At 64.1% G+C, this 14,625-nt stretch overlaps 2 protein-coding genes across 5 annotated transcripts; both read right to left on the bottom strand.

Annotated features, from left to right (window-relative positions):
• Positions 1–812: 812 nt before the first annotated feature.
• Positions 813–3,828, bottom strand: MRPL28 (mitochondrial ribosomal protein L28). Its single transcript, XM_044747720.2, has 6 exons — positions 3,757–3,828; positions 3,338–3,634; positions 2,468–2,620; positions 1,997–2,131; positions 1,822–1,908; positions 813–1,224 (listed from the first exon to the last, which is right to left on the bottom strand). The coding sequence occupies exons 2-6, from the start codon at positions 3,623–3,625 to the stop codon at positions 1,111–1,113; spliced, it is 777 nt and encodes a 258-aa protein (XP_044603655.2). The 5' UTR covers positions 3,626–3,634; positions 3,757–3,828; the 3' UTR covers positions 813–1,110.
• A 1,302-nt stretch (positions 3,829–5,130) lies between these two features.
• PGAP6 (post-GPI attachment to proteins 6) lies at positions 5,131–14,290 on the bottom strand. 4 transcript variants are annotated; one of them, XM_014849012.3, is made up of 14 exons: positions 14,017–14,289; positions 13,662–13,766; positions 10,539–10,716; positions 10,264–10,456; positions 9,918–10,045; positions 9,450–9,718; positions 9,035–9,354; positions 8,488–8,578; positions 8,284–8,407; positions 7,684–7,820; positions 6,731–6,909; positions 6,515–6,661; positions 5,737–5,853; positions 5,131–5,539 (listed from the first exon to the last, which is right to left on the bottom strand). In XM_014849012.3, exons 1-14 carry the CDS (start codon positions 14,144–14,146, stop codon positions 5,243–5,245), a joined length of 2,415 nt encoding a protein of 804 aa, XP_014704498.2. In that variant the 5' UTR covers positions 14,147–14,289; the 3' UTR covers positions 5,131–5,242. The 4 variants fall into 4 exon arrangements, with proteins under 4 accessions (XP_014704498.2, XP_070341440.1, XP_044603201.1 ...); XM_070485339.1 differs by lacking the exon at positions 5,737–5,853 and having other exon boundaries at positions 14,017–14,290; XM_044747266.2 differs by lacking the exon at positions 13,662–13,766 and having other exon boundaries at positions 14,017–14,288.
• Positions 14,291–14,625: the final 335 nt, after the last annotated feature.

The following is a 14,625-nucleotide window of genomic DNA, read 5'->3' as shown; positions in this document are numbered from 1 at the left end:
CTGGGTACTACCCCCAGGCAAGGCAGGCCCCACCCCTCAATGACCTCCTTAGGAGCCCCGGGACCTCTGGCCCCAGCCGTGCCCACTGCCTGGCTGCAGCTCCCTCTGGCCTCTGCCTCCCTGAGAACCGTCCAGACATCGTCACTCCCATAGCGCCCCTGATAGGAGCCCAGTACCCCTCAGTCAACTGCCAGGACCAGAGCAGGCAGACCCCTCCCTGTCCTCCCAGAGATCCAGTTGGGTCTCAGTGCTCAAGACTTCCATGTAAGAGCCAGGGAAGTGGCAAAAGCACCCCTAGATCTCAGAGCAGAAAAGGCCTCAGGGTGCCTTGCCCAGTATCCTACCAGGACCCACATGCCCACCAGGGCACCCAGGTTGAACGCCTGCAGGTCCGCGTGGCATGACAGTGACAGGGTGGTGCTGATAGAGGCTCCTGACTCAAGGCCTTCCCCGCAAGATGCTGCCACGGCTGCCCAGAGCTGCTGGGGGTGCTCCCACCCCTGAAGGGCACACGAGCACGGACACCTCCCGGTCACTCCCAGAGCCAGGCCACAGCCTCCCTGCCTCTGCCCTGCAGAATGTTGCAGAACATGCAAGGATGTGCAATGGGAGGGGGGCTCTATCGCAGGATGCCTTCAACTACACTTGACTCTCTCCCAGAGGAAAGAAAATCACCAAAACAAACCTCGGTCAGCATTCAGCTGGGGACCGCCACCCATCTCAGCTGCGGCCACAGTGTCTGGGGCAGAGGGTGATGCAGTCAAGGACTACGTGGGAGAGCTCAGTCCTCCAAGCAACGCAGCACACACACGGCCCGGCTCAGACTTTACTCAAGCTTCCCCCCAAGTGTGTGACCCTGCCTCGGCCGGGCCTCCGCTGCAGGACGGAGGGGGGACCGCGGGGCAGCACAGAGGCCCCAGGGCTCTAAGGATCCTGAGACAAGAGGCCCCAAAGGGCCTCACAAAGCCCACTCTACTCCAGGAGCTGCATGGCTGGCACACACAAGCACAGGTTCACCCACAAATGGCCCTCGCCACCACCACAGGGTCTGTGTCCACGGTGCTACAGGGCACGGGGTTGGGGCTGAGCCTGGCTGTCAGGCCCAGCGCACTACGTGGTCACTTCTCGCTGGTCTCTTCCCACCACTGCCGGCTCAGACAGTGCCTCCTGCTGAAGCTGCTTGATCAGTGACTCCACGTAGACCTTGAACAGAGGGACCGGGTCCTGGGGAGAGATGGATCACAGTGAGGCATTCTGGGGTGGGCGGGAGTCCAGCTGCTGTGGGCCAAACATGGAGAGGACTGAGCCGCTCAGGCTTGGCCGCAGGGTCAAGCAGGGCTACTCGCCGCCCCAGCCCCCAGGCCCGAGAGCAGCGCCCCGTCGTGAAACAGAGACGACCTTCCCTTGGGGACACAGGGATCAGGGGCCTGCCCCTACTTCCCTCCTAGGGGCCTGTGGTCGCAGATAACACAGGCTCCAGACCCTTCTAGGGCCAGACCCAAAAAGGCCTCAACTCAATACCGGGAAGATCCTGTGGGATACCAGGTGGCCAAGGAAAACGCCGGTGCCAAGAATCCATTCCTGTCACCAAGTCTTTCGTCTAAAAATCTATGAAGCTGGCCAAAGGAGGCAGGAGAGGGTCAGGACCTCGAGGAGAGGGAACAAGCTGTGCAGACCCCACAGGGCTGTGGCTACAGCCGGGCTGCTATGGGGGGGCTCCTCCCCAAGCCCACCTGGGGCAGTGGCCCCTCACCCAGGCTCCCGGGGCAGCACACTTCCCCACCCAAGAGCACAGGGCAGCTGGCGCTCACACACGCTCACCTTCTCTTCCAGAAGCCTCTGCTTCTCCACAGCTTCCTCCAGCGTCAGGCCAACCCACTCAGCCTCTGCCTCCGGGATGACGAACTCCTGGGCGGGAGAGACAGGGCGAGCGGTGAGGCCGGGGAAGCCAGCGGGTGGGCCCACAGGAGCAGGAGGTACAAGCCCCGGCCCTCACCTTGTACTTGTTGTAGATGGCCGCCCTCCTCTCAGGGTCGTCCGGGTGCAGCTGGGGGTCCCGTCGGGCAAGCCGCAGCAGCATCCCTCGCTTCAGGTCCATCCCGAACTTGGAGCACAAGTCCTCCTTCGGGGTCTAGCGAGAGGCTGCGTGTGGGGCTAGGGGCTGCCAGCAGGCCGCCCGCCCAGCAGAGCACGTCAGGCCAGCAGGGCAGCCCCAGCACTCAGACCAGAATAGAGGAGAGTCAGAAGCAGGGAGGGACGCGGCAGGGCTCACTCGGGCCCGAGGGCGAGACGGCTGCCCACAGTGACCGACTCTCCTGGGAGCAGAAAGTCCCCACGGGGGCTGCCCGGAGACAGGCACGGCCCCAACAGCCATTTACGGGTGACCCTCCACTGCCACCGTGGTGCTGCCCTGGCCTCCCGTGAGTCTCTAACCGGTCACAAGGCCCTGCCGTGGGCGGCCACTTGCCTTGAGGATGTAGAAGTCAAACCCGTAGGCCTCATCAATGAGGTCCAGGGTCCGCATAGTCACGGTCACAGTGAACTTCGTGTCCAGGATCTCACTGTAGAGCTCACGCTGGAACAGCTGTGGCTTCCACACCTTCTTTACCCTCTTCGAGAGCTGAGGGAGCAGAAGAGGCTTCACAAGTGCTGCTGCTTCTCCAGACAGACCCGAGGGAGGCCCAGGGCAGCTGCCCGGACTCAGGTCATGGAGCTGGCGTCCACCTAGAGGTCAGCCTCCCCCCAGTTAGCGTGGCACCCCAGGCCTTGCCCATGCTGCCCACGTGTGTTCCAGACACACCAAACACACGATCCTAATGCCACAGTCTACAGGGCATCACATTTCAAACCAGGGGCCAAGGGGCCAGAGGCAGAGGGAGACGGCAGCCTGGGGGGCTCAGACACAAGGCTGCCCCAGAGGGCTCAGCAGCCCCTCCAGGCTCCCACCGGAGGGGGCAGGGTGTTGGGGACAGACAGGAGCCATGCTGCCAGGTGAATCTCTAGCCTTCCTAAGCGTGACAAGGAGGTGGCAGTGCCAGCCTTGCAAGTGTGACGACAAACAGGCAAACTCTGGCCAGTCAAGCTGACAGGTGACAGCAGACCCTCACATTTGATCTGGGCGGCCACCCCAGAGCCTTTGTACTTGCTGAACCTCCCCCCAACCCCACCGTGGCTTCACTCCTTTGCACGCTCCTCGGATGTAGCTGTCTCCACCAGACTCTAAGCTCCCCAGGGCCGGTCGGCGCCCGTTATGCTCGCCAGGCAGCTCGGGAGGCCAGCACAGAGCCCAGAGCAGCAAAGCCCGGGAAGTCCCCGTGATGCGCGCCCGCTCACCGACCTTGTCGTTGTTGACGTATCTGTGGCCCAGGATCCAGCCCTCGCCGCCCCAGAGCCCCAGCTGGGACTCCGGGGGGTAGTGGATGGGAACGGGCACGTCCTCCACGCGCTCCCGCTGCCCGTTCTTGGGGCTGATCTTGAACTTGGCCCCGTGCGGCCTGTAGTGCACGGGGGCGGGCGTGCGCGCCTCCTCCAGGGAGCGCAGGTAGTGCTGCGGCAGGCGCGCGCAGAGGCCCTCCCGCAGCCGCAGCTGCTTCCACAGGCGGACCGGGACCTTGTGCAGGGGCATCGCGGCGGCCTGGAGGCAGCGGGCCGTCACGCCGCGGCCCGGCCCTCGACCCCATCCCTCCGCGCGGCCCCGACCCCAGCCCCCACCCCCAAACCAAAGCCCGGGACCCCAGAGCTGAGCGCGCCTCCTACCTCGGCGAGCTCCGAGCCCCGCCGGAACCGGAAGCCGCGCCGCGTGCCCGGGCCCCGCCCCCCCGCCGACTGGCTGCCACGCCCGTCCGTCCGCCCTCGCCCCGCCCCCCCCGCCCCGCCCTCCGCGCTCGGGGATCTGGACACCGCCCTGCGGAGGGAGGCGACCTTCTCCCCGAGGAGGGCGGAAACCCGTCTGCCTTGAAATATCACCGTAGAATATTAAATTCATCAATTACAGCGAAATCACAGCTACAGAAAAATATGTCTTCATGTCTTAAAAAGTTTTACCCCAAAAACACCATATACAAATGTATCCCCTTTACAAGCCTAGAGAATGCTTGGGGTGGCGAAGCGCATGGAGGCTGGGGGCGGGGCAGGTGTCCAGGGAGGCGACAACCTGGACGGGACCCAGCAGGGAAGCCCCAGGGCCACGTGGGGCGGGGTGGGAAGGGTTTGCCTAGTGCCCGGACTCTGGGCCTCCGCGACCGCCCTGACCCCGCCCGCATCCCTCACGCAGACAGCAGCCCCCGCACGCTCGCCTTGGGGATGCGCGGCGCACCGCCCCTAGGGGGCTGGGACCCCTCCCCCTCCTCTCCCACAGAGGAGGGAGATGGTTCTTTCCCCATCGCGGGGTGGGCCCCTGCAGGGCGGCAACATCACATCTCCTCCTGGGAACTACTCAAGAGGAAGCTCCCCAGACAGGGGCCCATGAAGCCAGAGGTGTGGGGACACAGAGTTGGGGCAGGGCGCGCCCTGTGGTGCCAGCACCCCCAGAGCGGCTTGGCAACTCCCTCCCTAGGAAGCTCTTCTCAGAGGCCGGCAGCTCCAAATCTGAGAGCCAAAGGGAGGGGAGGGGCAGAGCACGACAGCCAGAGGCCAGCTTCTGGTATGCCGCTCATGAGAGCTAGCCCCTTCATCCATCCCCCAGTGCCCATTAGTTCCCTGGTGAGCATGGTCACCCTCCCCACAGCAACTGGGTCAGCAGGGGGTATTCCCATGCCCAAGGCAGACTGGCATTCAGAGGCACACAGTGTCAGGGAGCCAGGGATGCAGGGAGGGCACAGCCAACAGCCTCAGGGGCAGGGGCCCATGGGAGCTGGGCTCAGGCCTCCCCGGTCCGCCAGGTCTCATGTCGCAGCTTCTCAGAGGAACAAGGCCATAGGGAAACCTTTTTCCACATCTCCAACCATCCCCAGGCCAGCAGAACACAGAGCCTGCCCTGCACAGTCCCTGTGGTCTCCAGGCAGCCAAGCCTAGGCCCCAAAGGCCACTGCAGACACCAGCTGGGACCTGCAGAGGGGCCGAGTCAGCCGCAGCACAAGAGAGTTTGAGGGTGTGGTCCTCTCCTTGGGAGGAGGAATCAAAAAGGTGTGCAGGTCAATTTTATTCAGGTGGAAATTGATCTGGATAGGGTCCCTCTCCCTTGGTTCTGCCCCTGGCTAGAGAGGTCATCATCAAAGCTGCAGGCGTCCCCAAGCTGGCCATGTCACGTCACTGTGTACAGCTCTTCCCGGTGGTTCTTGCAGATCTGATAGTGGCAGGTGAGCTTTTTGGAGCAGGCCCAGGGCTCGGTGTGCTTGTCACGAGGTGGCAGCAGGAACGCTGCGCTCCCTGCCAGCAGCATGTGCCAGATGCTATGGGTGTAGTAATAGTTGTCGCTGGTCATCATGGAGGTGTAGATGGCGAGGGCCACAGTGGCCATGGAGATGCCAGGCAGGAGGTAGAACACCCAACGCTGCCAGGAGGTGGGGTAGCACTGACGCCGGTGCCCGCAGCGGTACACCTGGAGAGAACCGCCATGTACGCGTTGGCACAGGGTGCTGCAGCCACAGCTCCCAGGGACCCACCCAGAAACATGGCCAGAACGAGGGGCCAGACTCTCTCTTCCCAGAGTGGGGGTCCGTGAGGAGCCCACGCTCTCTTATCCCAACCCCTGGGGCGAGGGTCTGGGCAGGAGCACTGGCCTGCCCAGCTCCTTACCCACATGGTGACCATGACCACAAAGGCAAAGAGGCAGGGCCCCATCGTGTTCCAGGCCCCCCTGCGGTCCAGCTGCAGGGACATGGCGAAGACCAGCGTGCCCAGGAGATACAGCACCTGGGCAAAACACAGGCACGACCGCAGGGTCACAGGAGCCCTGGGCCAGGGTCGTCCGTGACGGCACGAGGTCCAACAGGAGGAGGTGGCCTGGGCACGCCAGTCATCCTGCTGTCCCTCACTGCGCCCATCACCTCTGCCCGCCCCTTGGAGCTGCCAGCACACTCCATCCTGCTCTGCCGGCTGGGAGGGAGGCGCCCCTCATCCAGCTTCTGCACTGCCTGTACCTGTTACTCGCACTCATCTGTCCACAGGTGAATTTCTGAGGCAAAAAGTTAGCCCAGTGGGGCACCAGGGCACACATCCCCATTGGCCAGGCCGCGCTGAGGCAGAAAAGTCCCCAAAGCATCCTCGGCACGAGGGACGCTAGGAGCACATCTGGGGAGGTGCGGCCTAGGGTTGCCGCCCCATGAGAGAGACAGGATGGGGGAGTCTCACCTAACCCTGCCCACCACCTTCCTTTCCTGGCATCCTCCAGCAACCAGCACAGTCCCTTCCCAGCTGGCAGCAGCTCTTCCAGCAGGAGACTGGTCATTATGAGAGACAGGAGGTCTCTAAGGGCAGCAACCAGACCCTCTTTCTGGTCTCTCCCTCGACATGCTGCATGCAAGGGCCTCTGCTCCCCCAGAGCCCAGACTGGGGGTGTCAGGAGGTGACTCACATATTTTAGGGCTGCCTTTAGCCGCGCCATGCAGAGGATGGTGACCCACATGGACACTCCGGAGCCCAGGAAGTCGCAGTACTGCAGGGTGTCATAGTTGAGGATGCACAGCACGGCCTCCCCTGGCTGGTCGCAGGCGTGGTAGAACTGCGGAGCAGGACAGTGAGTGGAGGCCCAGACCTCCCACGAGTTCCCACGGGAGCGGGGCAGGCCTACCGTGGAGAAGAACATGGTGTAGGCGTAGACGGCAGCCTCCACCAGGAGGGACCGGTACACAGAGACGGCGATGGGAGCCAGGAACAGGAGGTTGCTGAGGGTGAGCAGGAGCGCGGCTGCCTTCTGCTGGGCCACCGTCTGTGCAGTGCTGTTGTCCGTACAGCTCCACCCACGCCAGCCTGTGGGCCGACGCGACATCGAGGGGGCTGAGGCTGGGAAACCCAGGCCAGCCTCGTTGGGGGCACTTCTGAACCTCAGGGCTCACTACTCACCCAGGGCCCTGCAGAGAAGCCCCTTCCTCACCAGGAGCAGGCGCTGGGATGGTCTGGGACAGGTGTGGGCAGGTGTGGGGCTCACGTGGGTAGGTATAGGCTGGTGTGGGACAGGCATGGGTAGATGTAGGCAGGTGTGGACAGGTGAGGGTAGGTGTGGGCAAGTGTAGACAGGTATGGGGCAGGTGCGGGCAGGTGTGGGCAGATGTGGGATAGGTGCGGTTAGATGTAGGCAGGTGTGGAGCATGTGTGGGCTGGTGAGGACAGGTGAGGGTAGGTGTGGGCAGGTGTAGACAGGTATGGGGCAGGCGTAGGCAAGTGTAGGCAGGTGTGGGACAGATGTAGACAGGTATGGGGCAGGGGTGGGCAGGTGTGGGTAGATGTAGGCAGGTGTGGAGCAGGTGTGGGCTGGTGAGGGCAGGTATAGGCGGGTATGGGGCAGGCGTGGGCAGCTGTGGGCAGGAGTGGGTGGTAGGCCAAGGTCAGGAGGCAGTGCCATCTCTGGGGTGCCTCTCTGGGCTGCGTGGGGAATTGGGAGGCATGGTGAGCGAGGAGAGGCATCTGCCCTTGCTCTGCAGGCACTCTTCAGCCTCGGCAGAGCTGCGATGTGTCCCAGAGGAAGGCACAGGGCTGGGAAGCCAAGGGCAGGAGAGTCCGGAGGCCTCCGGGCCCGGCCCTCACCTGCCTTGCAGCTGCAGCCCGCATACAGGTAGCCGTGTCTGCGCAGCAGGAGACACTGGCCGTAAGGTCCACAGTCGTGCAGGCAGGGCACCAAGGACAAGGCGCTTTCCACGAAGACCACAGCCTCCACACACTCCCTGCAAGGAAGGGGCACAGGGAGACTGGCTGCTGAGGCGTGCTGGCCAGCCCCTCGCCAGTGCTCCCGCAGGCTCTTGGACACGTGAACCCAGAACTGAGGCCCCAGGCCCAAGCCCTGGAGGACAGGAACCGTGAGCTCTGCCAAGGCCAAGATGCCCCTTCCCCCTTGCCCTGCCCTGAGTCCCAGTCTGTCTAGGGCTGTGTCCTGGGCCCGTCCCCCTCCCTGTGTCCTGGCTCCCAGGGCTGCCTCGGGAGGGGTGGCTAGGTAGAGAAGGGGAATCCTTCGTAACTTCCCGGGAAGACAACTGACCCTGCGTGCCTTGTGGGAAGTGGGTTGCTCCCAAACTAGGAAGCAGGCAGCCCCGTCCATGGTCCTGAACGCAGTGATCCAGCCACCCGCCCCCAGCCAGCAGCCCTGGGTGCCCACCCCCCGCCCACTGCCCAGCCCGGAAGTTTACTCACTCAGGACTCTCAGGGCACACGAGCTGCAGGGAGAGGTACCAGGTGTCTGTCTCTGGGTAAGGGATGATGAGGTTGGCCTCCCGAGACGAGGCGCTCAGAAACAGGGGGTAGCCCTGGAAGAAGGCTGCGGGGGAGAGGAAGGCCCGTTAGGGGTGGCCAGAGCAGCTGGCTGGGGTCACTTGGCCAGACACTGCCTGCCCATACCTGTGGTGCAGTTAAGTGAAGTGTTGAAGCTGAGGAAGGGCGAGGCAGCATTCACACAGGCCACTACCCAGGAGTTCTTGGTAATCAAACTCTGGAAGGAGAGGCCATGTGGCATCAGTCCCAGCCCAGCGCAGCTGCCCAGAGATGCAGGACCAGCGTCTGCCCTACATTCCCACTTAGTGTGGTACTCGGTGCCATTCTCTGTGGCTCCCACTGGCCCAGGACCTGCCTGGGAGCCTTCCCCTCCAGGTCTGGGGACATCCAGCCTCTGATCTCCCCAAAGCCCCACTTCCTCAGCTACAGCCCCGGGCCTGTGGGCAGGGATCTGCTGCCCCAGAGAACAGGCCTTGCATTCTGCAAATGGAAGCCCTGTTCTGACCCAATGCCTGCTGGGGTCACTTTGCCGCCTGAAAGGCCACCTAGACCCAGCCTCTGTGCCAAAGTCAGAGCGGGAAGGCCTGAGCAACGTCACTCAGCCCAGGCTGATCTGAGCCTCGAGCCCCAAGCCGAGCTGAGCCGGGCCACAAGGTACTTGCAGACAAAGTACCTGGTTGGCCCACAGGGAGATGGTGAGGGAGCCCCCACTGTCCATGCCTGTGTTGAGGTACAGCTGCATGACCGAGGGTGTGTCCGACTGCACCAGCACCAAGACCCTGTCCAAGGGCCGGAAGCGCACAGACACCACATCCACGTCTTCGCGTGTGACCGCGTAGCTCATGAGGCAGAAGGGACCATTGTCCAGTCTGCTGTTCCTGCCCTGGTCCTGGTAGCTGGGGCTTGGGGACATCAGACCAGTGGAGATGTTGCAGCTCTGGTTCAGGCTGCTTGGCAAAAGGGGCTGGACATTCATATTCCATACCCTGCAGGCTGTCAGGAGGACAAGGGGCTCAGCTGGAGGAAGGCCTGGGGGTCAAGGGCAGGGAGCAGAGCTACCCCCACCCTGCCCTCCCCATGCAGCCCACCTGTGAGGGCAGCTACGGCGCTGAAAGCCACTGACACATGGGGCCCCGCCAGGCTCTTGGCCGTCACTTGCAACCATCGGTCCCAGGGTGGTGAAGGCAGCAGCAGGCGGCAGGCCTGGGTGGGGCCAGTGCAGGTGAGCACCTTCTGGAAGTTGCTGGGCAGGGTAGCCGAGCCCACAGTGAGGCGCACGGGGCACCCTAAGCTCCCGTTGGACACACAGCCCTGCAGCTCCAGCCGAAGCTCCTGGGTGTACTTGGGGACAAAGATCCTGCAGGCAAAGGGGTCTCACTTAGGCTCCACCAACCCCCATCATTGACACTCAGGGTGGTGGCCAAAGGGGGCTGGGCCCCACTTCCCAGTGCCACCCTGAGACCCAGGCCCCAGCTTTCTCACCCGCACGATTCGGACAGCCGTACCACCCATTCCACCAAACCCAGAGGCTGGGCCTCCCCCAAGGCCCCACTCACTTGAGGTAGCTGGGGTGGGAGAGGAGGTTCTGTGGAAGGGGCACGTCGGGCTCCAGGACAGAGACTTCGACCACCCGCACAACCAGCATGTCAGGCTGGAAGACGTAGGCACAGGTGGGAACAAAGTCCTGGGGGAGAAGAGAAAGCCAGCATGGGGGGATTATGACTAGAGTCAGGCCTGTGGGGGGCAGGACCAGGGAGCCCGGGCGGGGGGGACAGGGCTGGAGCAGGGAGCCCGGGCATGGGGGGAGAGGGCTGGAGCAGAGCTGGGCAGCAGAGCCTAGGGCAGTTCTGCCCTGAGAAGGTGAACTCATGGCCCCCCATCCTTGGAGACAGCCCTCCTCACCTTCACCTCAATCTTCTGGGATGAGGGAGGCAGGTGGGCAACCACAAACCAGTCCCCTGGTGCTGGGTGGGAGATGTTGACGGAGGCGTTGCTCTGTAGCATCTTGATGAAGAAGGAGGGCTGCACGGAGGTGTTGGCGGGGAAGCTGGTGCCCAGTGGGTTGATGACAGGAGGGGCGCCATAACGGAAGTACCTGGAGGTGGGATGAGCAGGGCAGGTCAGATGTGGTCAGATGTGGGCCTTGGGCTGGGCTCTGGCGGTGGGCGGGCACCTACACAGTGATCTCCACATTGGTGCAGGTGGGGCTGCTGCCCCAGGACACTTGGAGCAGCCAGCGCAGCAGCACGGCATCTGGGGGCACCCGGAAATGGAAGAGTCTGGCGCTGCCATACCAGCTGTAGAAAGACAGCTTCTGTGGGGACTGCGAGAACTGCTCGGACACCAGCCTAACGTCTGTGGGGAGAAGGTATCGTCAGCAAGGCCAGGGACGCCCGAGCCAGCCACCTCCACATGGGGGACAGACAGAGAAATCAGGAGGCCCTTCTGCCCTGCCATGGCCCCAGAAAGGACGAGGGAAGCCATGGTGGGCAGGTCTGGAGTCCCTGGGATGCCCAGCACGCCCACTTTGACCTTGACAAAGGTCACTGTCCCTCTCTAGCCCCTGGCAGTTGTTTGTGGCAAATGGTTCCACTTGACAGGCGAGGGGGCAGGTCTGGAGTCTGGCTGCCTGCTCAGGCCCGTGATGGCCTGGGACACAGCCCCCACCTGAGCCTGAGACCCCCTCACCCGGAGAGGTGGCAAGCAGAGAACTTGGGGGCATGGGACCTCAGGCTGGAAGCCTGGCCAGCCATGAGGACAAGGAGACAGCTAGTCCCCATACTCCAGTGAGCACATGCCCATGCAAGGTGGCACAAGGATGAGGTAGGGGCCCACGGCAGACAAACGGTCCATGGCCCCAACCTGGGGCCCCTGCTGGCCCCAGTCCTTGGAGCAGCTCTCAGGCCCCCGCATCATGGCTCCCCAGCTCCCTGCCCCACACACTCCAAAAGTTTGCCCTTGCTGCTCATCCCCTGTCACACCGGCCTTTCCTGGACCAGCTCCGAGGGTCTAGGACTCAGCTGAGGCCTGAGGCCCCACCCTGGATTAGGCCCCTCCTGGGAGTATGCACTGACCGGGGCACCCCCCCCTCACTGGAGCGTGTGTCCAGGTCCTACTGTGTAATCACCTACCCCATGAGTGGGTGGGTGAGGGTGCCCACCCAGGACCTCCCTCTTGGGGTCCCCACAGGACAGGCACATCCTGGGTGCTCTCTGTGCCCCCAGGGGTGGCCAGCCAGGCCTAGGGTCTGGCCACAAGGTGCCTGGGCTGGATGGCAGGGAGCCCCACCCCAGAGCCAGCTCAGGCCTCCTGCCCCGTGTGACCTTGGGTGTCCCTTCCCCTCTCTGGGTCCCAGCTTCTTCAAAAGTTGGCTGAGGTGGACAGCACCTCCCTTCCGATGCCCCTCCCTCCAAGGTTAGTGGAGGTTAAAGTGCTCCAGGAAGAACTCGCTGTGGACACAGCAGGGCGAGGCCTTACTCCTTCTAGCTGGGTGCCTCCCTCTGCCCACTGGCTCCCACCACCCTGGCAGCAGGCCCAGGGCCCCTCCAGGTGAGCCGGTGAGCAGGTAAGGGAGCTGTGTGAGCTGGCTCCCCTGCCGGCCTCCTGACCTTCCCATGGAGGCACCTTGAAAAAAAAATAACAACCCAATTGCAAAGCCAGGCTGAGCAGGCATGGGGGCAGGGGGGTGGCTTCCACGTGGGACGCATTCCAGGCTTTCCAGGTGTCAACTGGCCACGGGGTCCACGACCAGGCCAGTGCCACAGCCTGAGTGCTAGAAGCCTAGAAGCCACTGAATTACACAAACTTTCCCCTGAGGCTGCTGCAGCCCCTGGACAATGTGATGGCAAGGGCCCAAAACCCTAAAGGAGCTGGGAGCTGAGGCAGGACAGCCCCCACCACCTCAGGACCACGGGGCCTCCAAGAAACAGCCAGCCATCCGGGCACCCAGCCTCTGGATGGGGCTGGGCACGGGAGGTCACGCTGCAGTGTGTGTCCCAGCCAGCCCTGGAGAACCAGCCTGAGGACACCTGGCACCCAGCTCAGCTGTGAAGTTTCAGTAGGTGAACAAGAGATAAGAGAACTGCTCAAGGTCACCCTAAGACTCAGTGGTCCTCCACTCCCAGGGCTACACAGCCCCTCCAGCACCCCCACACCAGCTCTGCAGCCCAATCTTCCTGCCCAAGACGCCCACACTATCTGGGTGAACGTACTCAGCCATTAGCACACCAGTCTGAGCGGGATGGAGGTCACATCTCTGATATCAGGAAGCACCAGCCATGTGCACCTCCACCTTGCCCCCCAGCCCCCGCCAAGAACACAGGGTTGGGGGAAGAGAGAGAAAGTCCCGGAGCCTGTCCTGCAAACCCGAGTGAAGGCACCCTGTCCCACACCCTCCAAACCAGGACAGGCAGCCGGTCAGGGACTCTGCCCACCCACAGACCCACACAGCTGCCTGCCCTGCAGCAGGCCTGGGAGGTGGGGGCTGCCCCAGGTTTCCTACCTCCATAAACCCCCCACCAGTGACCCCTCACCCAGCCCTGCTCCCCAGGATGGAGAAAAAGGAGAAAGTAAGGGTGTCGGTATCCAACGGACCAATTTAATCAGGAGCTGATCTCGGGAAACAGCCTTTCATTTCAAGCTGTGCCAAGCTCAGAAACCAGAGGCACAGCCCTCAGAGAAACAGGAGCTCGGAGGAGCAAGATTTCCGAGAAGGGGGGAGGGGCTGGGAGCTGGGAAGTGGAGGAAGCAAACCCCAGGCTTGCGGGATGAGCTGCCCAGGGGGTTATCTGGGCCCTCCCAACCCTGCCAGCCTGGCCACATGGCCCCCAGGAAGTTCCAGACCACAGGAGTCAGGATGCTACTAAGTACCTGAGGTGTCCCAGCCCCGGGCAGAACCCCAAGGGGCAGCCCCTCCTGGTCTAGCCACCTCCTTAGGCCGTGGTCCTGGGTGGGGACTCTCAGGGAGCAGAAACGCGAAGGGAGGGCAGGAAGTTCTGGACACCACAGAAGTTCCCGTTGCCTCAGAACTACCCTGGCCTCCAGACTCCTCAGGGCCACTTGGGAGTCCAGCCTCCAAGAAGCAAGGCCAGCTGCTGAAAGTGACTGCACCAGGGTTGGTGGTCACTGCAGGAGGGGTGGACACATGACCCCTACCTGGGCGCCGGCACCAGGATATAAGCAACTTTCTCCCAACTCCCTCTCCCAGATCAGGTGGGAGCCCTGGAATCCCACTGCCCTACTCTTCTTCCCAGCGAGCCTTGATGCCCCAGTCCCAGATGAGTCCTCCTCGGCCCCCTCACCTCCACGTCTCGGCGCGCGACGGTCTTGCCCGACCTGAGCGCCTTGGGAGGAGGAGGATGGAAGGGGGGGCACGCGCCAAGGGGCCGGTCTGGCCGAACCAGGTCCTGGGGACAGAGGAGGGGTCGCGGGTATCCTTTCTCCTCCGACCTTTCGGATCCCAGGCGACCCGCAAGGGGCTGCCCTGCGCCCCCAGCTGAGGGTGGAGACCTGGGCCCTGGGCCCTGCGCCCGCGCCAAGTGAGCGCACAGGTGCCCCCAGGTGAGTCACAATCCCGGCCCCGCCCCCCGGCCGCTCCCCGCTCTGCCCCACAGCCCGCGCCCCCGGGATGGCGCCCGCGGGTCCGCGCTCACTCACCGCCCTTCTGGCTGTCGCCGGCGGCGCCAGGCGGGGGCCGAGCGAGCAGCAGCAGCAGCAGCAGCGGCCCCGCCACTGCCACCGCCACCGCCACCGCCGCGCCCCCGGTCCCGGTCCCAGCCCGGCCCATGGCTCCGCGCTCGGCCCGGCGCTACCCGGACCGCGTCCCCGGCTGCCCGCCCCCGCCGCCGCCCGGGCAGCCCCCGCCGCCACTGCGGCCCCCGCCGCCGCCGCCTCTGCCTGGGGCTCCCATCGTCCCGGCCGGTCCCAGCTGCCGGCGCCCCGGGCACTTCCGCCTGCGAGGCCCCGCCCCGCCGCGAGCCGGGCGGGAGAAGGGCGGAGGGCGCGGGGACCGCCGAGCGAGGGGCACGGGGGCGCGCGGGGACCGGGGTCAGAAGGAGGACGCGGGGCGGGCGACGGGGCGGCGCGGACGAGGATGACGTGGGGACTGAGGGGGTGAGCGAGGAAAATGGGTCTCAGCGAGGTTGTGGACCGAGGGGGAACGCCGACCGGGGACCGCGAGCGCAGGTCGGGGGATGCAGGACGGGATAAGATGGAAGGTTATGTGGTACACGCGGGGGAAGTGTGACCCAGGGGCAATGAGGGGCG

Source organism: Equus asinus, chromosome 14 (assembly GCF_041296235.1).
Source record: "Equus asinus isolate D_3611 breed Donkey chromosome 14, EquAss-T2T_v2, whole genome shotgun sequence".
In the NCBI taxonomy this organism is placed as follows: domain Eukaryota; kingdom Metazoa; phylum Chordata; class Mammalia; order Perissodactyla; family Equidae; genus Equus; species Equus asinus.
This window is presented reverse-complemented; position numbering and strand designations above follow the sequence as displayed.

Bases quoted from the DNA above. Each gene is read 5' to 3' on its own strand.
- PGAP6 (XM_014849012.3), bottom strand. From the start codon at position 14,146: ATGGGCCGGGCTGGGACCGGGACCGGGGGCGCGGCGGTGGCGGTGGCG. The intron at 10,457-10,538 runs GTAGGTGCCCGC...TCCCACCTCCAG, and splicing joins ACCAATGTGGAGATCACTGT to GTACTTCCGTTATGGCGCCC. The intron at 10,046-10,263 runs GTGAGGAGGGCT...CTTCTCCCCCAG, and splicing joins CCCAGAAGATTGAGGTGAAG to GACTTTGTTCCCACCTGTGC.
- MRPL28 (XM_044747720.2), bottom strand. From the start codon at position 3,625: ATGCCCCTGCACAAGGTCCCGGTCCGCCTGTGGAAGCAGCTGCGGCTG. The intron at 1,909-1,996 runs GTGAGGGCCGGG...TCTCCCGCCCAG, and splicing joins CCATCTACAACAAGTACAAG to GAGTTCGTCATCCCGGAGGC. The intron at 1,225-1,821 runs GTGAGCGTGTGT...ATCTCTCCCCAG, and splicing joins AGAGGCTTCTGGAAGAGAAG to GACCCGGTCCCTCTGTTCAA.